This window comes from Ovis canadensis, chromosome 2, assembly GCF_042477335.2.
Source record: "Ovis canadensis isolate MfBH-ARS-UI-01 breed Bighorn chromosome 2, ARS-UI_OviCan_v2, whole genome shotgun sequence".
Classification (NCBI taxonomy): Eukaryota; Metazoa; Chordata; class Mammalia; order Artiodactyla; family Bovidae; genus Ovis; species Ovis canadensis.
The window spans coordinates 153,149,121-153,171,898 of record NC_091246.1 but is presented as its reverse complement, the minus strand read 5'-3'; the positions used below and the strand labels follow the sequence as shown (position 1 = coordinate 153,171,898).

Sequence of the window (22,778 nt, the reverse complement as noted above, 5' to 3'; positions counted from 1 at the left end):
CTCAGATGCCCTGGGATCTGTGGCTCCTTGCAGGGCCTCTGCGGTACCACGCATGCTCCCTCTGTAGGGACTTTGCACCTGCTCTTCCTCTGCCTGGCCACTGCTCCTCCAACTCTCCATGTGGCAGGATCTCCCCTTCTTCCTCCACATCACTTCTCACAGGCATCTCATTAGAGAGATCTTCCCTGACCTCCCCCCACCATCACCATCACACCTGCCCTCCTTTGATTGTCTTCACATTTCACTGCCTCACATTTAACTTTATTTGTTTCCCTGGTTGTTCGTCTCCCCTGCCTTGAGTGTAGGCTCCATGATACCAGAGACTCTGACTGCCCTATTCATTCTGCAAGCCCACCCCTAGAGCCCTGTCCGGCCTGAAGACATGAAGTTTGCTCTCAGTGAAGAGTGTGTAGGGTCAGACCACCCAAGATGACTGTTCTCTTGCTCTCTGTACATCTCCTGCTGGACCAGAGCTTGCTCCACTTACACCCTACTCACCTGACTGACATTCCTACATACTTGCTCCAGGCCCCAGCTAGTGACTGTTCTTATCAAAGGGGCGGTGAGGGGCATGCCCCTCTGCTGGTTTCCATGGTAACTAGGACGACAAGCTGACGTAATTCCTCCTATAACTGGCAATCTCCCCTTCCCCTCTGGGAGCAAAGCCTGCTGCCATGTCCTGTCATGTCACCAGAGCACATGGTGAGATGTTGCTCCAGGACCTTGCTTTAGACATGTAGATCTCCATTAAACCACTGATGTCTCTGTTGCTGACACTGGGCTCTGTCTTTGGTCTTAAATGTGGGCAAACACAGGCCCTGTAGGCCTGTGGGGTATAGCCCAACAGAGTGGTTGAATGGAAGCATGGATGAGGGGCCAGGCCAGGTGACACCATGAGATACTGCCATTGACTCTGTCACTCATTTTGAAAGTGTCCTCCCTGAGAACTGTGGAATTGTTTACAGCATGAGCATTTGGGTCAAGAGTCTTACCCTATTAACACAGAACCAGGAGGAACAATTTGTTGGGAAGTTGCATTAATGTTCGGGCTGAGACTGCTGATATTTACAACAAAGAACTTTATAGTTGGATTCACAGCTCCTGCCTAGGAAAAAAACAATCACAGAATTGGTATTAATAATAATAAAAAAAGATTTAATATCATTGCACAAATTTAAAGCTATACAAAAATGGCTAAATTATGCCCATAAAATCATAACCAGACACTTTTAAATATTTTAATGCAGATAAAATAAACTTAAAGGAGAGTCATGACATACAACCTTCTCAAATTCAGGCAGAAATACATAAATGGCTCCCCCTTAAGTAATGAATATTCATAATTTATGTACTTCAAGCAAAAAAGGATAAACTTGTTAAAATCAATTATTTTAATCTATAAATATATCTTGACTCCAGAAAACAAGATTGATGGCTAACCACTAGGAAGAATACCTGGGTTCAGCCAAAGATACAATCCACTAGTAAAATCAGTTTACCTGAGCCCAGAGCCAAAATGCTAATTAGGAAGCCAACATTTCCATTCCAAATTCAGGTTCAGTACTTTGGAGCTTTACAGTCAATATTGTGACAGAAATCTATAAAATTATTTTATATGTACACATAGATTTTCAATTGACAAATTAGCAATAATACATTATTTTTAGTGAGAAGGTTCTATGATTTTTTTTTGCCAGTTTACTCTTCAAAAAATAACATTCCACTGAAAATACATTCCCATATTTAGTCTCTGATTTTTTTTTCTCTTAACTTCCTCTGTCTTCCTAAAATGGCAGCTCTTCATAAAGCAAATTGAACAGTGAGTTGGTAAAAATAAAAATCCCTTTCCCCAAATTGCTTACAGCAAAAACACTTCACTATTAGATTTTCCTATAAAAAATAATGTGGCCACTATTTTTATGACACTAGTGAAGAATCCTGGTCCCTTCCTAAATCTCCCTCTTCCTTGGCTTAATAAAGCTCTTCAGTTTTCATAAACATGCATCCTGGAGAGAGACACAGTCTTGAAAACCAAGACGTGACACTATTATCCCAAATGTGGGACGTGTGAAATTTACATCAATGCCAAATTTATCACAGAACTACTAAAACTAGTCATGTATCTGTTAGTTAGTAATACAACCTGATATATAAGCATGCTTTTCAACTTTATCTAGGGCACAATCCAACTTCTGCAAATGAGATGAGCTTCTGATTCAATTACAGCCTCTCTTTTCCTCCATTCAAATATTTTCATTCCCCCTGCTTCTTTCAAAAGCATTTTCCCCATCTTTTTCGGCTTGTCATTCCTCAAAGTTTTTGGAGAAATTACAAAACCTTAAATCACACTCTTTCCTGGGATAATAAAAATACTTTAAAATTGCCAGATGCTGTTGACTTCAGCAAGAGTAATCACAGCAAGCTGTTGAAGAGAGACTGACAATATTTTCATTAGCAGGAAAGGATTAAATGAAACCATTCTCTTCCCATCAAATCACGGAACCGCTTTATGAACAGAGCACAGACCTTTGGATATGGAATCTTCACGGTCTTTGGATATTGCAGTGACTCATCGGAGTAGAAGGAGTATTCAATCAGCGGGACTTCTGTGTCGTTAAATTGGGCATATGCTAAAAAAGTGCTGTTTGGAGACCACCACAGAGCAGAATAAGCACTGAAGACTTCCTCTGAAAAAAGACAGAAATTGTTCTGTTACAAGAAGTAACTGATAAATTGGCTTTGGCATTCAAAATATTGTTCTCATTAGCTTTAGTAATTACAGTAGAGTTCAACTAATGAACCACTTTGCATTTTCTGGGCTTCCAAAATCAGAGTAACACAAATGAATAAAAATAAAATCTTCACGGATAGAGCTGGATTGTAAAAATAAGTAACCCATTGGACCATTTTTGAATATTTTAGCACACAATATTTAATATAAACTCTACATTTTTTCTTTATCTTATAATCCTCTAAATTTATGCCACAAAATATACTAAAAGTAAATCTCACATAAGGGGCTGATTCTCCTTTCTAATTTTCAAACAGTCAACAGTTTGTACCCATTCTGCAGGATACCGGGGGGCAGTATGTGGCTCCAGGCTATCAAACCAATATGATGCCCAGAGTTTACTCCTCTTGGCACAAAAGATGTGGGAAGGATGGATTTAGAATGGCAAGGAGCTCCATGTGACTCCTACCAAGGAGCTCCTCCTTTGCCTAGAAACTGAGAACTCTCTTGGATTAACACTTTCCTCTGGTGTAAGAGACATGGGTTCGATCTCTGGGTTGGGAAGACCCCCTGGAAATGGAAATGGCAACCCATTCCAGTATTCTTGCCTGGAGAATCCCATGGACTGAGGAGCCTGATGGGCTACAGTCCATCGGGTTGCAGGGAGTTAGACAGTTTCCCGCCCCCCCGCCCCCCGCTTTCCTGAACAGTGTTGGACTCATCCTCAATCTCTGGCAAAAGTAGCTCTTTCCTATGTTTATTATGGAGTCAATTCATGGGACTTCCAACCTCTGGCTCTTAAAATGCCAAAACCTCTTTCATCAACTGGGAAGAGAGGATTCAAGTGGATTTGATGGAGCCTTCTAGTCCTTTATGCAGAGTTAATCTACGCGTTTCATATTCTGTTGCGAGTGTAAAGGTAAAAGCAAAAGCATAAAAACTTGAATCTTAGAATTAGGAAATCATTTTATCCCCCTTTTCTGATTTTCACAGCCTCCTGACAAAAGTTTATTTTCCAGATGCTTATTTTCAGTAACAGTGATAAAAGTAATAGTAGTTACAGTAATAATAATAATGATAAAATATAATCATTATAAGGATGAGCAGCTGACATTTGATGTCTGCTGTCCACGCACTAGACACTGATATCCGACATCTATTATTTCACTTAATCCTCATAATAATTCATTGTGCAGGTGAGCATAGAAAAGCAGCTAAGAGTAAGTCATTTGCTTGGGAGCACATGACCAATAGTTGTTAGAATCAAGAATGAACCCAGATTTTCCTCTTTGGAATTCATGTTCCACTGTTCATTTCTGCCTATTTCAGCACTTCCAGTAACAGAAAACTTTCTACTTGATCAGGCAGCTTGCTCCTCCTTTGGCTGCTTTATACCTATATCATTGAGTCACACTTATGCAGCAATTTAGAATTTACAAAACACTTATCTAATTGAACCCTAGGTGACTCTATTCATAGACTATTTTGCTGAGAGGACAACCAAGGTTTAGAGAGAGTGAGTGAATTGCCAGAGACAAGAACACAGGCCTTGTGACTCCAACCTAAGGGGATTTCCCAGTAAAAAGGTCTTCTTCATATACCAACTTGATGTCTCATTCCCTGTGGCTTCTGCTCATCGGTTCTAATCTCAGATCAAGATGAAATTACATAAAATGAATACAGTGACAGCAAGGTAATGGTTTGTAAAGTCACATTTAAGTACAAGTGGCAGGTAGAGTTAAATGTTTTGAATTAGTAGTTGTTTAGAATACTGAACTCTCCCTTTCTCTCCTTCATTCTTTATTTTCCTTTTCTATTATGGTTTATCACAGGATATTGAATATGATTTCCTATGCTATACAGTAAGATCTTATTGTTTATCCATTCTGTATATGATAGTTCGTATCTGCTAATCCCAAACTCCCAGTCCCTTCCTCCCCACCCCCACCCCAACTTTGGCAACCGCAAGTCTTTTCTCTATGTCTGTGAGTCTGTTTCTGTTTCATAGATAAGTTCATTTGAGTCATATTTAGATTCCACATGTAAGGATATTATATGGTACTTATTGTCTCTTTCTGACTTAGGAGAATACTGAACACATTTTTCCATAACAATGATGTGTCAAAACAATTATTATAAAACTAGTCTGATCAAACTCAAAGTCCTAAGAATACAGGGATCAAGGGTAGGGAGAAAGAAGAACAATGAAGGAAAGGAAAGATTTCCAGCCCTACCTGAACTGGTTGTGAGCACCCCATTACACACTATCCTGTGATGCCTCCCATCCCACACAGCCCCCATCTTGCCACTCTGAGTTTCCTTAGGCACCATTGGGACCTAGTTTCCTCCCTCTAACTGGATTGCTTCACGACAATTATTTGCAGGCTTCTTTGTCTCTCTCTGGGAACAGCAGTTGAGTAGCATTTGTGTCTGTTTCCCCAGCACCTGGCATAGCAACTTGTTGGTGGTTGGCCCTCCACGTGAATCACACACCCCCTTGTCAACACTACTGCCCCCGGGGGTAAGGAGTGCTCTTCTTCCCAATTATTTCCTTGCCTATCCCCTCTCCTCTGCGCTCTCATCAAAATGTTCATTTTCATCTCTGGGTCAGGTAAATAATATTCATACTCAAAAGTGATTGTTACGTAATTAACTTCATCCTAGAAGACAGAGTATTAAAAAAGAAAGAAAGAAAACATTTATTAACTAAAAGTTGAAGTCCCAGTTACTCAGTTATCTCTGGCTCTTTGTGATCCCATGGACGGCAGCCTGAGAGGTTCCTGTGTCCATGTAATTGTGCAGGCAAGAATACTGGAGTGGGTAGCCGTCCCCTTCTCCAGGGGTACTTCCCAATCCAGGGATTGAACCCGGATTTCCTACATTGCAGGCAGATTCTTTATCATCTGAGCCACCAGGGAAGCTCTTTGTTAACTAAAGTAAATAATAATCAACTAGAAAATCACGAAATAATGTGAAAACAGAGAAATTGAGAGAGAAAGCTATTTGGGGACCCAGGGTGGGGAGGGGGCTCAAGTTCCAGATTATATGCTCCTCTGTGAGTGTCCGTCCCCAGGGCAACACATGGCCTTGTTTAGATCTTACAGCTTTGTTTGTTCTTTTACTAATGAACCTATGGATTCTCCAAATGCACTTTTTTGATCCCAACAAGTCTTCACGGTTGCAGCGGAGAGGGTGGTCCAACAGGAGAGTGATCTGATATATGGAGAAACAGGTATGTTCTTTCTAAGAATGGAGTATTTGTAAACGTACAAAACCAATTGTAGGAATTTCCCTGTAGGGACTAAAGTCCCATTTTTAAAGACAGGCCCACATTGGAACTGTTGAAGCCATTCTTCTGCCTGTGAATGGCTTAGTAATGAACAGGCAAAACAAGATTCCTCCAGCCATTATCTACCTTAGAAAGAACCTTAGTGTTGGGATGTATTTATCTTAGAGATGCCCAGCTGTTCCAAGGAAGGGTGGGTCAGAACTTTGGGAAGAGAATTTCTTTATCCAGCTCACGTTGGGGATCCTGAGGTTGTGCTGTGCTGTTCAACAAGTGTTAAAGATGCTTTTTAATATCTAAGTGACAAGTGTTAGTAAATTTTATTATAAGTTTTAATCTAACACTTGTTTCTGGTCTGTGGGAATTTATTTTTCTTTTAAAGTGTTTTCTGTTGTTCTTACAATGTTATTCACTTGATTGAACTCAACTTGAACTGGTAAGAACCAAAATTGAGCCATGAAGAAAAACTAACTTTTTTTAAGTATAGAGAAGAAATAACAGGTTAAAAAAGAGGGATGAGTCTTTAATAAGCATTATGCAATCTTGTAAAGGGTTTGGAATAGCCTCAAAATGCCTTTTTACCTTGGCAACTAGAGACATGAATGCTATTTTCCTAATATTTTATAAAACTCTTTACCCTAAAAGAGAGAATCATTCTTTTTAACTTTTTCGGTTCTGTTATTTGAACCCATTTCCCCCCTAAGTCTAATTATTTTTTTTCTTCTTTAAAAAGAGGAAATGATAATTTGTCCAAGTTCAAATGAACCCAAATCCTCTATAAAAGAGGCATGTTCTTTCCCTGGACTCCACAACCTCCAGACAATGTTTTGTCATCTTTTGGAATATTGTTGGAGTTTTTAGTTTTCCTTAGTAACTTCTGAGTTAGGTAGACTTGGTTTGAGAAACATCTGATGTTAATCTGGAGACTTTTATGTCCCAGGAAAGCAGAAAAGCTACCTACACAGACAAGTCAATTGTAGCAGCAGAGCAAAGACAATGGGAGCATTGAAGTGACAGTGAGGACGTAGCAGTAACACTCACTGTGAAGAAATTCTTGGTCTGGTGCATGAGTGTAAAAGAGGTTTGATCACCTTTTTAGAATACAACCTATTTTGAATGCCATTGAATTTCCCTGTCTTCAAAGACAAGTTTAACTGTCTTTGAAAATGAACAGATTTTCTGATTTGAAAAAGTTTTAACGTCTTTACCTTCATAAACCCAGTCAGTTATTCCATTATAGATTACATCTTTTTTCCCAGTCCATGTGATCCTCTGACTTGGAGAATTTGGTTCATTTTTCACATAAATATCATTGTTCCAAACGTATGCCTAGAAATATTGGGAAAAAAGATGGATACACAAGATGTTATATTTTATCCTAGAGTTTAAAAAATTTATCTATTATTTTATCCTCAAATAATATTGGTATGCAAGTGGAATGACTACCTTAGATTATTCCATTTGAGCAGGAGAAAGAGTCATTTACGTTCTTAAATGTATAAGTATGCATGCTATAATACCCAAATAATCCTAAACACACCCTTTATCTACCAAAAAGAAGCAGCCCACAACCACTGCTATTGAATAGTAAAGTGTATGCAAATCCCAGAAGACTGTCCACTTCTGTAGAGTGATGCGTGCTTTGCATTTCTCTCTGCAGGGGCTGAGTAGAGAGAAGGCAGCTGCAAGCCCAGAGTCAACTACAGATAAACAGTCTGTCTTCCTGTTTAGATTCTCCAGGACTTCTGACATTCTCCTAAGACTATAGAACATGAAGGTGTATCTATAGTGACATAGAAAAAGTCAAAGAACTAACAGAAAGTGGGAAAGCTTAAAAAAAAAAAATTACCAAAATAAAACAGAACAAAAAACAAAATACAACAGGGTTAGAATTTGAGTTTAATGAACATTTTGCCAGTAAATAAACAATTTCCTAACAGTAGTTCAGAAACTTTCAGGAATTGTATTAATATTTACTCTGTTAGACTAATAAAATGTTATTTTAGGCAATAACACTCTATGTGATAGTGACTACAGCCTTCCTAAGAATCTGCTCTGTATCAGAGTTAGGAGCTTCTGCAAATGAAAGACTTGAGCCATTATTTTCCTGAAAAGAAGAGAGACTTACTAACCAACTTATGACCCACTGATGACCATGTGATCCACTGTGTGTTGTTTGGGATTCTCTCTTCTGTAATTAACTGCCTGGAAAAAGATAAAAAGAAATATTTCCAAGTGGATAAATCACAGTACAATTTCTTTTCTTTTTAATTATTACACTAGAGAAGAATAATTGATTTTGAAAGGAAGTCACTGACCTTTTATTTAAATCATAAATGTCATAGGAAGCTGTGTAGGAATGCCTCCATTGCTACAAAAGAAAATAGACATTTCAGGCTTCTGTGATTCTTGATAGCTTGATCACTCTCACCAGGTGAGAGGTAAAGCCATATAACATTGTGTAATTCTCACATTTTATATCTTATAATTCCCTATCTAGAGTCTTAAAATTTTGGAATTAGAAAGTATCTTAGAAATTATCTAGTACAAACTCCTCTGGATTTCATTTATCATTTATCTCTGGCCTTGCTTCTGCAGAGGACCACAGTGGGCTGACATGCCACTTTCTGTGCAAACATAATTCCCAGAACTTATCACAGTAATGCTAAGTTCATCTGTTTAAAAAAATGCAAATGTTTACTTTTCAGCCATTTTATTGGCAAAATATCTTAAAGATCTCTAATTCTATTGGTGGTAGTGATGAGGAGAGGTGTTTACTCTCCTACATTGATAATGAAAATATAAAGTGCTATAGTTTTCTTGGAAGTCACTTGGCAATGTATATTAAAACACACACATACATATATGTGTGTGTGTATATACACACACATACACTGGAGAAAGGAAAAGCTACCCACAATAGTATTCTGGCCTGGAGAACTCCTGTATAGTCCATTGGGTCACAAACAGTCAGACACAACTGAGTGACTTTCACTTTCACTTTCATACACACACCATTAATATTTTAAATAACCATCTCAAGAAGCTAAAAAATGAAAAGAAAACTAAATTCAGAGAAATTAGGAGAAAATAAATAATTAAGGTAAAGTGTTAGCTGCTCAGTCATGTCCAACTCTTTGTGACCCCATGAACTGTAGCTCCTCTGTCCATGGGATTCTCCAGGCAAGAATACTGGAGTGGGTTGCCATTTCCTTCTCCAGGGGATCTGCCCAACCCAGAGATTGAACCCAGGTCTCCCGCATTGCACGCAGACTCTACCATCTGAACTACCAGGGAAGCCTAATAAAGGTAAAGGCAGTAATCAAATAGAAGAAAATACAATAGAGAAAAATTTTAAAAAGCTGAAAACTGGTTCTTTGAAGACACTAGTAAAATTACTAACAAAGAGTAAGAAAACAAGTATGAATGAATGTATCAGAAATAAAACACGGGATACCACAACGAGCTCTGCGTATGTATGCGCTCAGTTGCTCAGTTTTATCTGACTCTTTGCAGCCCCATGGACTGCAGCCTGCCATGTTCCTCTGTCCATGGGATTCTCCAGGCAAGAGTACTGGAGTGGGTTGCCAGTTCCTTCTCCAGGGGATCTTCCTGACCCAGGGATGGAATTTGTGTCTCCTGCACTGCAGGCAGATTCTTTACCACTAGTGCCACCTGGGAAGCCCCACAACAGGCTCCACAGACAACGATGGTAAGAACTTATGTTAACTGTGTTTTAGCTATACACTTTTTTAAAGAGTTTTTTGATATGCCATTTTAAAAGTCTTTATTGAATTTGTTACAACACTATTTCTAATGCGTCGGTTTTAGGCTGTGAAGCATGTGGGAATCCTAGCTCCCTGACCAGGGATTGAACACCTGACTGTGCCAGATTGGAAGGTGAAGTCCCAACCACTATACGTTTATCTCTAGGAGTATGGTAAGGAAGACAGACATATAGACAAGTAATTTAAAAACAAAAACAAAAACAAAAACAAGATATTTTTCTTTGCTTAAGAGAAAAGAAAAAAAAAGTTTTTTCCTTGTATACATGATAGAGAAGTTCCTACCTATACATTTTAAAAGTAAGATAAAAGGACAAATTCCTTGTAAAATGAGTTATTGAAAGTAAGATGAAATTGTGAATCTGAGTAGTTTTACATCTAATAAACATCTGAGTCTATAAATAACCTCTGTACAAAGAAAACTCCCAGCTCAAATAATTTTGCCAGCAAACTCCTTGATATTTATCTGAATGAGCTGAAAACTTATACCTACATTAAAACCTACACACAAATTTTTACAGCAACTTTATTCATGTTTGCCAAAACTTGGACATAACCAGCCATGCAGAGGATGGAATATTATTCAGCAGCAAAAAGAAATGAGCCCGAAGACATGAAAAGAGATGGAGGAAACTTAAAAGCATATTGCAAAGTTAGAGAAGCCAGTCTGAAAATGCGTGTATGGTTTCAACCACGTGACATTCTGGAAAAGACAAAATGACAGAGAGAGTAAAAGTCAATGGTTCCTAGGGGTTCACTTGAAGGGAGGGAGAAACTGGTGGAGCACAGAGGATTTTTAGGAAAAATGAAAACATGTCCAACACAGAGAGCAAACCCTAATGTAAACTATGGACTTTAATACAGACAGACAAGTATTCATGTTTGCCAAAACATGAATAAATCTGCTGTAAAAATTTTGTGTGTAGATTTTTTTGCATAGGTATAAGTTTTTAGCTCATTTGGATAAATAACAAGGAATTTGCTAGTAAAATTATTTGAGCTGAGAGTTTTCTTTGTACAGAAGTTATTTATGGATTAGTATAGTATGATACTATTAATGTAATGACAGATAAAAGTCATTATACATTATACATTTGTCGAAACTCATAAAATGTACAACACAGAGTAAACCCTAATGCAAATGATGGACTCTAATTAAAAATAATGTGTCAGTATTGGCTCATCAATTGTAACAAATGTACTACTACACTGAGGCAAAATGTTAATAATACCAAAAATAACAGGGATAGAGTGAGGTGGAGGGGTGGTAATGAAGTATATGGAAACTCCCTACACTTTCCACTCATTTTCTGTAAACCTAAAGCTGCTCTAAAAAATAAAGTCTATTAATTCAAAAAATAAATGAATTAGAGCCTTAACAGATGACTTGGAAGGATATCCACATGGTATCTCTGAGTGAGAAATGCAATTTACAGAAAAGTATGGAAAATAGGATTCCATTTTTATAAAATAAGCAATAACTAAAAAGAATCTCTATCTTCAAAGAATTAAGTGAATAAACAAATATAAAATATAGAGGGATATACAATAGATTCTCAACATGGGATACCTGGGGAAAAGGCAGTGAGATGAGGAGTAGTTGTTGTTTAGTCACTAAGTCGTGCCGACTCTTTGCAACCCCATGGACTGTAGCCCACGGGGCTCCTCTGTCCATGGGGATTCTCCAGGCAAGAATACTGGAGTGGGTTGCCATTTCCTTTTCCAGGGGATCTTCCCGAACCAGGGATCGAACCCATGACTCCTGCATTGGCAGGCTGATTCTTTACCACTGAGCCATGTGGGAAGCCCATGAGGAATAGAGGGCCAAGCAAAAAAAATGGAAAAATAGTGAGACTGAAGGTTTTTAAAAAATATGATCACATATTTGCATTTATGAAAAATTAATGTTTATATGAGGATGCAGATAGAAATTAAAAATATTAAAAAAGAAAAACTACTTGCCTATATATCTGTTTTTCTTAGCATATCCCCAGAGGTAAGAAATTGTGTCTTATTCAACTTTAAACACCTGGAGTCTGTCCTAGTACAAGCCACATAGGATATACTCAAGAAATAAACCAAACTAAAATAATTAAATGTTACCTATGAGGCTGGAAAATCGCATGGACGGAGGAGCCTGGAAGGCTGCAGTCCATGGGGTCTCAAAGAGTTGGACACGACTGAGCAACTTCACTTTCACTTTTCACTTTCATATATTGGAGAAGGAAATGGCACCCCACTCCAGTACTCTTGCCTGGAAAATCGCATGGACGGAGGAGCCTGGAAGGCTGCAGTCCATGGGGTTGTGAAGAGTCGGACATGACTGAGTGACTTCACTTTCACTTTTCACTTTCATACATTGGAGAAGGAAATGGCAATCCACTCCAGTGTTCTTGCCTGGAGAATCGCAGGGACAGGGGAGCCTGATGGGCTGCCGTCTATGCGGTCGCACAGAGTTGGACATGACTGAAGCGACTTAGCAGCAGCAGCAGCAGCAGCATGAGGCTGAAATAATGAAGTGGGTAGCCCAAGGACCCTGAGCTGTATTGGCAGAGCTGAGACACAAGTCAGGCTCCTAATCTTGAATAATACTTCCCACTCATCATTTATCACCTTCCTATCCTCTCATGTCAACAAATATTTATTAAGTCTCCTCTTTTGCAAGTCATACATTTCTTTTTGAATCCTGGATTATTTTGACACACTCCATGCTTGTTTCTGGGAAACCTCAGAGTATAATGCTCGCTAGAGCCAAAAGTTGTGGTACAGGCTAAAAATATTAAGAGATTTAAGAAGTTTTGAGATCATTTCAGGATGACAGATCTATCAGGGGCTGTAAAGGGAAATCCAAGATGTTTGTATATTCACTTCATCTTTTGAAACAGACTCATCAGTCTATTTAGGCTTATAAACATTGGCACCTATCCTCTTGATTAGGCATTACTGGATAAGACAGGCTCCCTCCTTTTAAGGAGCTCATAGTTGAATGGGGGATATGGAGACATAAACTACTGGAAAAGAATCACAGAGCATGCAATGGGGATGGGTGGGGAAAGGCAGGAATCAAATCAGGAACTGGGGAGGCTGAGAGGCTTATAGAAAAGATTATTGGTCTCAGAGGGCTGCCACACAGAGAAGAGCAAAAAAAGCATCATGGCAGAGAGAGGTTCAAGCAAAAAGATAGGAATGATCATGTTTAAGAATACAAGCTTTGGAGTCTTCCAACCTGGACTCAAGTCTTACTGTAGACTGAATCTTTGTATCTCCTCCTTTCCCCAATTCATATGTTGAAACTTTAACTCCTAACATGATAGCATTCTGGAGATGGGGCCACTCTGGAGTGACTAGGTTGTGCAGGGGGGAAGCCCTCATGAGTGGGATTCGTTTCCTCATATATGAGTTTCCTTGCCCCTTCTACCATGTGGGGACACTTGGAGAAGATGGCCAGCTATGACCTAGGAAGTAGGACCTTGCCAGACACTGAATCTGCTGCCACCTTGATTTTGGACTTCTCAGCCTCCAAAACTCTGAAAAAAAAAATCTGTTATTAAGTCACCCAGTCTGCGGTGTTAGAGTGACACAAATGGATAAAGACAAGTCTCTAATATGTAATATCAGCCAGGTTTCTTTTTAAGCTCCAGTTTTCTCTTTAGGAAGATGAGGACAGTGACAGAAACAATCTCGGGAACATGAGAATGCATGTGAAGTGCTTAGCAGGGCTCCTGTGAACACGTCACAGATGATGCAACTATTACTGTCTGTGCAGCATTAGGCAAAGAGGGGAGATACTATGCGAACATCTGTACTAGGCTGCATGGTACTTATTTATTTACATTCTCATTCACTCACTCATTTATCTTTTTATAGCCACAACTTAAAAGTAAGGATTGATCTTTCTGAATGTGCTGGCTCAGTCATGGAGAAGCCACACTGCAGGGTCTAAAGAACACTGGAAATAGATTTCCAGAGAAATGGAATAAAACTAGACTTTTCTTTGTTCTGGATATTTTTCTTGAATGCTGGAGAGGTTAGCTGATCCCTTGAATACGGGAGTGAGTAGCCAATCCCTTCTCCATTGGATCTTCCTGACCCAGGAATGGAACCGGGGTCTCCTGCATTGCAGGTGGGTTCTTTACCAGCTGAGCTATCAGGGAAGACTGTATCACTTGGGAATCCTTAAAATTACCCGTGGCTATGCTGAGTCAGATGACGCGAGGGAGGTTTAAAAAAACCTCCCCAGGTGATCCATTGTAAGCACAGGCCAAGCATGGTGAGTGCAGGGTTTGGGGGCTGGGGGGTGGTGAGTTCAGAAGGGCAGACTGAGGTCCAATCACCCAGGCTTCTCACGTTGCCTTGGTTAGAGTTTGGGTTTTATTCTGAAAGTGATGAGAAGCTACTGATCACAAGAGTTTAAGCATAGGCATGACATAATCAAACTCAGGTTTTAAAAGGAGCATGGACACTCTTGGGAAACATGGATGGCAGGATGAAAGGGACAGAATGAGAACAGCAAAAGAAGTCAAATGTGCATGGAAACTTCAGCGACACAACAAATCCAAATTACCAATGATGGCTGGCTGTCCAGCAAGGCCTACCCGTGAAATACATCTGTTAGTACATATCGCATGGCACCTGTTGAACTTGGCGAAAGAATAAATTGAGCTGGTATTTACCTTGCTGTTTCTATCTTAACTTCACAGTCATTATATGTTTGACTTTAACATCGGGAATTGTTAACCATTGGTTCTCAACCCTGACTGCTAGTTAAAATACTCTACATGTTAAAAAAAAAAATACTGATGCCAGCTTCACCCCCAGAGACTTCACTTTATTGACCTGGATACTTACGAGTTTTTAAAAGCTTCTACTGTGATTTTAATCTGTAGATAGCAATAAGAACCACTATATTAAACAAATACTAATTCATTAATTGGAAACAGATGTGTTAAAGTTGGCATAGACTTCTGATTCATTCCTGGTGGACTGGTTTAGCAGGACCTAGTCAGCGAGTCTTCATGTCCAGGAAATGGAGGCCAGCGCAATGAACCAGGGTAAATATTATGACTGGGAGTCACCATCCTCAAGTGGGATATGGAGTATGGGATGGTTTGCATGACCTGAGTATAGCAGTGATGGTATGAGATAAGACCACTCAGTATTTACTCTTTACTCTAGAAAAGAAAGGCAGAGGTCGGGACCTCCAGCTTTGTGTTTTGTTTTCAAGCAGAATCTCTCTACAGGTTTCTAACCTTGTATGTTGCAAAACTTCTCATACTCAACAGCCATTGTCAAATCCAAGAATAATCAAAAAGCTGCAGTTACAGTCACTGGTGATTGGCAGCCACCCTAAACATGAAAGTGTTAGTTGCTCAGTCGTGCCTGACTCTTTGTGACCCCATGGACTGTAGCCCACCAGGCTCCTCTGTCCATGGGATTGTCCAGGCAAGAATTCCGGAGTGAGCAGCCATTCCCATCTCCAGGGGATCTTCCTGACCCGGAGACTGAACCTGGGTCTCCTACATTGCAGGCAGATTCTTTACCATCTGAGCAATAACTTAGTGACTGAGCAACAACAACAACTAAACATGAAAATGATGTGTGATTATGCTGAAACCTCTCCTGAAGGCGTGAGAATCTGATGTTGGGCTGTGAGATTGGAGGAAGCTCAGTGCTCCCCATAGGGCGCTGGTGACTGCTGCCGAGCCCGCCCCTTAGGAATAGTTTGTATATGGTGGGACCTGAGGGCTGAGAGGTGGTCTGAGTCACTTCACAGAATCTCTTCTGGAATGAGACATTTAGTTGTTTTTAAAGCAAATAATCTAGTCTTACTATTTGTCAGACAAAGGAAGTAAAACAGTCTATTACTAGATATTACAAGTCAGACACGTAAACTAACTCTTAAATTATAAGTTCTATTTTATTAACATAGTTTTAGTCTATATAATATTACTTAACCTTTTTAGTATTTGAAAACCCTAAAATGAATTTATTTTAAAATACTCATTAGATTTATCTTTTATGAAGGAGAATGACCATTTCTTCTTTTGATACTGAATTAATGAGTTTTTAGAGCCTATTGCTTGACTTAGGTAACAACCTTAAACATTCATAGACTTGAGATCGGTTATAAAATAACACACTCATAAAAAGCATTTCTTTTACCTTCACATAGTTGTATTCGAAGAGAATATATTGTCTATCTGGTGAAACTGAATAATCATTTATAGAATGTCCAAATTCTTCCTGTCAATCAAGTAGAAAGAAGAACAGTTGAATGATTCCATTTAACTGCTATTGTTGAGTACTTACTATGTGGAGGGTATGATTCTAGACTTGTGTCTCGTGCCTTGGGAGGTTCCAGTCTAGAAGAGGCGGCACATTCCCCTACACAGATGACCATGAGGCAAAGTGGGTGGTGATCAAGGTTAGAGAGTCAGGGAGGGAAGGATTAATTTTAAGCAAGGAAAGGTGGCTATGAGGGTGGGGATCAGGAACAGACAGAGAACTTTCTCAGGAGGGGAAATGGCAAGGGTATAAACCCAGATGTGGAAAGGGCATGCATATTTAGAGACTGCCTAAGTATAATCTGAATACAGTATAGGGTGTGTCAGACAAAGAGAGGACATACAATTAGAAAAATAGGAAGTGTCTAAATACAAGAAATGGAGCTATGAACTACTGTTTTTGCACATGGATGTGACAGAATCTTATCTGCTTTGTCCAAAGATGCTCTGGCTAAGATGAGATGAGAGAGGAGGGGTTGGGTTAGCCTTGGACTTGGGCAATGTTGTGTTCTGATCTACAGAATGGAGAGAGGGATACACGTTGTAATATAGTACTCACTGTCACAAAATTAATCAAGGCTTTCAACCAGGGCTATACAGTGGAAATGGAAATCTGAGAGACACTTGACATCACAAGAGAAAATGGATAGGGTTTATTGAGTAGCTAAATAAGGTGGATAACAGAGGAATCAAGGAGGATTCTGAGATTTCTAGCTTAAGTGACGTGGAGGAGGGTGCTATTTACCAAGACTGGGAAGAGGAATAGGATGCTTTCCCTTTGCTAGGAGAGGGAAGCGGGAACAACTGGCTTAACTCAGGATACTGAGTTTAAAATGCCTGCAGACCATCCATGTGCAGGAGCCATCAAGCTTTTGGAAATAGAGGTCTAGATCTTGGGAGGAGGTTAGTGTTACAAGCGTGTATTTGAGACGCACTGATGCTGTGGAAATGCATGGAATATGCTGAAGGGGAGCACGCAAGGTGAGGAGGGAGGCTCACAGTGAAGACAGGACCCTGAGGAGCACTTACACGTAAGAGAATGGGCAGAGGAGGAGGAATCGTCAAAGGAGACTAAAAAGTAACCAAGGCAGGGAGCATTCCAAGAAGAGAAAGATCCACCGCACCATATGCTGCAGAAAGAGTCCAACAGGATGAGAAACGATAGTACTCATGATTTGAAAGGTTATGAAAAAAATCCCCAGAATTCCCTTAAAGCATGAATTTATTATGTGATCAAACATACAAATGTACTGTTCTCCAAGAAAATGGAGCTGTTTCCATATTCAGCATTGAATAGCAAGATATTATTTTCTTGTTTGTAGAGATATTCATGATCTAAAGAAAGAAAATGACCAGATCAATATTTCAAGTTGCTATTAAACATCTTCATAAACTAAAAAATCATGCAATAAAAATGTAAGATTTAAATTCATACAAGTTCTAAGTTGGAAAAACATGAACTGATATATTACACTAGTATGCCTTCATTTTCCCATCATCATTGTAAAGGGTTCAATTCACTTTTAATTTTTTACAGTGCATGTCAAAGAAATACTAAGGTTTCTTTCTGTCTTATCTCCTTTTGCACCCTTAAGTAGAAAATGATACTTTCCCATATGGTTTTAAAAAATAAGAATATATTCTCATTGCCATAAAGGTGCCCCACAACCTAACTGAAACTAAGCATAAAATGAAAATTAGCATAAAAATCAGCCCCTCTTTCCACCAGAAAGCCTTACCTGAAACCCATCTCAAGTTGTAGAATTTCATTCTAAAAGTATTTTTTAAATAATCGGCTAGAGTGTAGGTTCTGCGACTATCAGTTGAAGCATCATCTGTTGGTTGGGAAAAAAGAGTCAAATATTCAGTATGAAGGGATAACTCATTTTGAATAAAAGTTTTCAACATGGATTTCTACAGTATTCACTGATAACAAAATACAGAAATACACTCACAAAATGCAAAAGACACTGAAAGATTTTGGACTGAGTAAATGGGTAAACATGCATTTAGCTGTTCAAGTGGATATGAGCATGTGTTTCACAGTGCTACATTAATGAGCTTAATTTCAAAGGTCTAGACCAGCAATGCTCAAGGGAAATATAGTATGAGTACATTTTCTAGTAACCATATTTTAAATTTTTTAAGGTAAAATTAATTTTAATAGCATATTTTATTTAGCCAACATATCAAGTATGTTACCATTTCAATGTGTTATCAACATTTAAATGTTACTAATGAGATCTTTCAAGGGCTTCCCATGTGGCTCAGTGGTAAAGAATCTGCCTGCCAATGCCGGAGACACAGGAGACTTGGGTTCGATCCCTGGGTCTAGAAAACCCCTGGAGGAAAAATAGCAACCGACTCCAGTATTCTTGCCGGGGAAATCTCATGGACAGAGGAGCTTGGTGGGCTACAGTCCATGGGGGTCACAAAAGAGCTGGACACGCTTAGCAACTAAACAACAAAAATGAGAGTTTTCACATTATTTCCTTTCTGTATTGTCTTTACATTCTGATATGCAATTGATGTACCAAGTTGATATTTCAACTTGATAGGCACCTTTTCAGTCATGTAGCCATGCAATGGGTGAAGCAAAGCTAGATCATCCTTCTGTGAGGCCCTAAGGTTCACTTCTAAGTCCTCTTGCTCCACACAAACCTTTAAGATATGCTAATCACCTAGTTGAGATCTTTGTTTCTATCATCACTTTTCCTTGACCTTGATTAAAATTTACATGGAACCTTTCTCTTGGATTCTGTGACACCTCAGTCCTTCTCTTAACTCTCTGACCATTATTTTTCCATCTGCTACTTTGACTCTCTTTTTCTCCATTGACTTGTAAGGCAGAAATGCTTTGGAATTAGTCTTCAACTTTCTGCTCATCTCTCTCCAGTCTTCCTTGCAGGGAACTCCGGAGAATGCGGCTTCAGGAATACTTTCCTCTTAGATACATGACGAAACCTGCGCTCATTACCTTAGCCTACTACACCCACACTCCCATTTCCAGCGCTGTGTTTAGCCTTCTTACCTGACTTGTCCCCCTCTAACCCTATCATATCTTGTCTAGAATAATTGTCCACCTTCCAAAACTAGATTTCCATAGGAAATTGTGTGATTTTATATTCTGTTACTGAAGACCCAAACTCAAGATCTGAAGATCATTTTGATGTCTCCGTCTTTTTTACCATCACCTACAAACAATCTACCCTTTGACTCTTCCTTTGAAATCTTTTCTCCAGGTATCCTGCATTCAGGTTCTTCCACACCAGTTCTGGATCTTTCTAAAGTGCCAGTGTCATCTGGTGAGCTCTTCCTCCAAAGCTTTCACTGAGTCTTCACTGTCTACAGGAAGATTCAGACTCCTTCACCTGGCACTTGCAGCCCCCACAATCTGACATGAGGTTCTAGGCCTTATTTCTGCTCTCTTCCTGCAAGAACATTCTGGTCCAATCACACTAATCTTGCTGGAGGCAGTGGATCCTCTCAGGCTTATCTGCCTCTATTCCTTGCCCTAAGCAAGGAACGTCCTGGAACGTCCTCAACTCTTTCCCCATCTTTCACAGTCCTCCAGCTTCCATTTCCTTCCTCTGTCATCCAATTCTGCCTTTGACTTTTGCCCCTACACTACTCATTGGGCTCCTATCACTTAATACCTCGTGTTGACAACTCTTTTTCCATGCCTACCTGTGTGACCTACTCAGGTAGGCCATGCATTCTTTGAAGACAAGGCTTTGTGTTTTTGTTGATTGGTTTGGGGGTTTTTGTGTTTTATCAGCCTTAGCATCTAGCACAGAGGTGTGCCTTAAAGTGCTGTGCTGTGCTCAGTCACTCAGTCGTGTCTGACTCTTTATGACCCCATGGACTGTAGCCCGCCAGGCTCCTCTGTCCATGGGGATTCTCCAGGCAAGAATACTGGAGTGGGTTGCCATGCCCTCCTCCAGGGGATCTTCCCAACCCAAGGATCAAACCCAGGTCTCAGACCCAGGTATCCCACATTATGGGGGGGGGGGGGGTTCTTTACCATTTGCCTGGCAATTTTCCATTACCAGGGAAGCCCATGCCTTACTAGAGACATGTAAAAAAAGTTTTCATTGGTTGGTGTTGGGTATCATTAAGCAAGCTAAGCCAATGTGATTCCTCTCCCTCAGTCCCAGAGCATCTGCTGACTACAAATATCCTTAAGTCTTTTTCCAAACTCTATATTTTTCACATACATACAAACAAACACTCACAAAATCAGCCACTACCATAATATTCCTATAACTGCAGTTTTTTGAGAGGGATTTCAAAGCCAGCAGCATCTTCTCTTGTTAATTTTTTACAGCCCATGGAAAGGTAGTTCTCTTACAGGAAATGTCCTTTCAAAAAATGTTTTTAAGATTTTATTTCTTTGGATTTGATCTCATAACATAATCTTGTTTCTGCCTATAAAACCTTCAGTTTTGGCAGATAAACTTGCTACACTTCATTTTATTATTTTATTGATTTTGCTTAAGCCTAGTTTGTTAAGTAAAAGATTTTTTTTAACTATTGTTTTTTTCAATTCAGTCCTGCATTTCTCCCCTGAAGGTTAGTAAAACATTTGTATTTGTTAGCAAAAATACAAGTGGGTGAAGCTGGTCCTTGAACCTAACTTTTAAACAAGAAATAAAGCCTTGTGCTATAGAAAATAGCATTTGTAACTCATATTGGACTACAAAAACTACAAATCTGCATTTGTTCACTAACCACCCTCAATTGTCTATATTCATCCAATCATCCTATTATATATCAATCATTATAAAGTGAATATTATTGCAGAGAATAAATACCATGCTATCAAGAGCTATTAGTCTAAAATGGACAGATGTAAAACATATCCCCAAATTAGTGCAAATCAAAGCATCAGCGGTTATAGATGTGCACATTCCAGACATTGTCTGCTGATGAATATGTTTAGACAGATCTATAGAAATAAGTCGATTTATACACCAACCACACATATACATGCAACCGAATACATGTTTGTGTCCTCTCAAAATTCACATGCTGAAATCCTAACCACCATGCCATGGTATTGGAAGGGGAAGCCCTTGGAAGGTGATTAGGTCATGAGGTGGAGCCCTCATGAATTGGATTAATACCCTTTAAAAAGTGACTTCCCACACTTCCAATGCCGGGGGCATGTATAGCATCCCTGGTCGGGGAACTAAGATCCCATGTGTCTTGCGACCCAAATAAAATAAAAAATTACAAAGTGACTCTAGAAAGCTCCCTTGCCTCTTCTGCTGTGTGAGGACATGAGAAAGTAAGCACGAAGTCTGCTGGCACCTCAACCTTGGACCTCCTAGCCTCCAAAACTGTAAGAAATAAATGTTTATTGTTTAAGCCACCTGTCTCTGGTTTTATAGCAGCAGTCCACACATATGAAGACATACATATCTATAAAACAGACATAGCAACATAAACTATCTATCACTGACTATTGAAAAAAATTTTTTAGCCGAGCCACATGGCTTGCAGGATCTTATTTCCCTGACCAGGGATCAAACCCTGGCAGTGAAAGTACCAAGTCTTAACTACTGGGCCACCAAGCAATTCCCATCTATCACTGACTTTTGATTTCATAAGAAGAGAATGAACTGAGTACCTACAATATAGATCAGATACAGTGTTATCTAAGTGGTATCTCACATGGGGGTACTTGCCCAGGTTTTATAGCACACTTCAATCTGGAATAATAAAGTAACTGAGGCAAAAGTCCTCTGTGATGTCACCGGCTGACCCAGAGGCTGCTCCTCCTTCACTGGGCACTTACCTCTCCCACCACCTCACTCACCTCAGACATTGCGGGACTCATCCTCTCATCAGGCCTCAGCATTTCTAAACCCACCATCTCCACCAGATTCAGGCTCCCTTCTGCTCAGCGTGACTCTGATCCATCTGCTGATGTTCAGATACCAACACTGATGCTGTGCTCTTGCTACGGCCCAAAACATGGGTGCGAGGCCTGGGCCACCCTCAGCTTGTGGCAGCCTCACTCAGTTCCTTGACAACTACCCTGCGTGCCAGGGCTCCCTATCCTGGCTCCCCACACCCCAACACCACTGCAAAGCCGGAACAAGCAGAGCAACAAATGTTCCTTGTTTTTTTGCCTTGCCATTGGATGAGCAGCGCTCATTGGAAGACATTTTCGAAACCTCTAGATAAGCAAGTTCTATGAGACTTGAGTGCCAAGTTCAGGTTTTGACCTTTAGCAAGTTCACTGTTCGCTGCCAACCTGTTCTGTCAAACACCAGAGGACACGTGCTCATTTCTCTTTCCTTGTCTGCTTGCTCACTGACAGGGCACCCCTGAAGGCCTTTGGCTGATCCTTTGGTCTTCCTGGTGGGCCTGGGACATGCTGTTCATTTGACTGATCAGTTCAAAGCACTGTGCTGGCCAAGTAGAGAGGTTAATCCTGTGTTACCCATCAGATTATACCAAAACTCCAAGATTTACGCCTCCTTGAATCAAAAATCAGAAAACAGTGAGCAACTTTAATACAGTAAGTCCCCTATATACGAATGGTCAAGTTGCAAACTTTCAAAGATGTGAATGCGAGTGCCAGCCCCTGTATGCCAGCTGTTGCACTGTAACTTTTATGCTTTTCAATGTACTGTGCTATAAGATTTAAAATGTTTTTTTATTTTTTCTGTTTGTTTTTTATG

General features: G+C 39.8%; 1 protein-coding gene across 4 annotated transcripts in view; it reads right to left on the bottom strand.

Annotated features, from left to right (window-relative positions):
• DPP4 (dipeptidyl peptidase 4) overlaps positions 1 to 22,778 on the bottom strand; it is an 81,675-nt gene that overhangs the window by 41,787 nt on the left and 17,110 nt on the right. For 3 of the 4 annotated variants that reach the window (XM_069574341.1, XM_069574344.1, XM_069574345.1), the window contains 8 exons: positions 17,826 to 17,921; positions 17,330 to 17,421; positions 15,965 to 16,045; positions 8,336 to 8,388; positions 8,150 to 8,222; positions 7,226 to 7,346; positions 2,527 to 2,687; positions 993 to 1,105 (listed from right to left, as the gene is read on the bottom strand). In XM_069574341.1, coding sequence (XP_069430442.1) covers positions 993 to 1,105; positions 2,527 to 2,687; positions 7,226 to 7,346; positions 8,150 to 8,222; positions 8,336 to 8,388; positions 15,965 to 16,045; positions 17,330 to 17,421; positions 17,826 to 17,921 — 790 coding nt within the window. Of the gene's footprint in view, positions 1 to 992; positions 1,106 to 2,526; positions 2,688 to 7,225; positions 7,347 to 8,149; positions 8,223 to 8,335; positions 8,389 to 15,964; positions 16,046 to 17,329; positions 17,422 to 17,825; positions 17,922 to 21,907; positions 22,418 to 22,778 lie in introns of those variants that run through there. The other variant, XM_069574342.1, reaches the window with a different exon arrangement.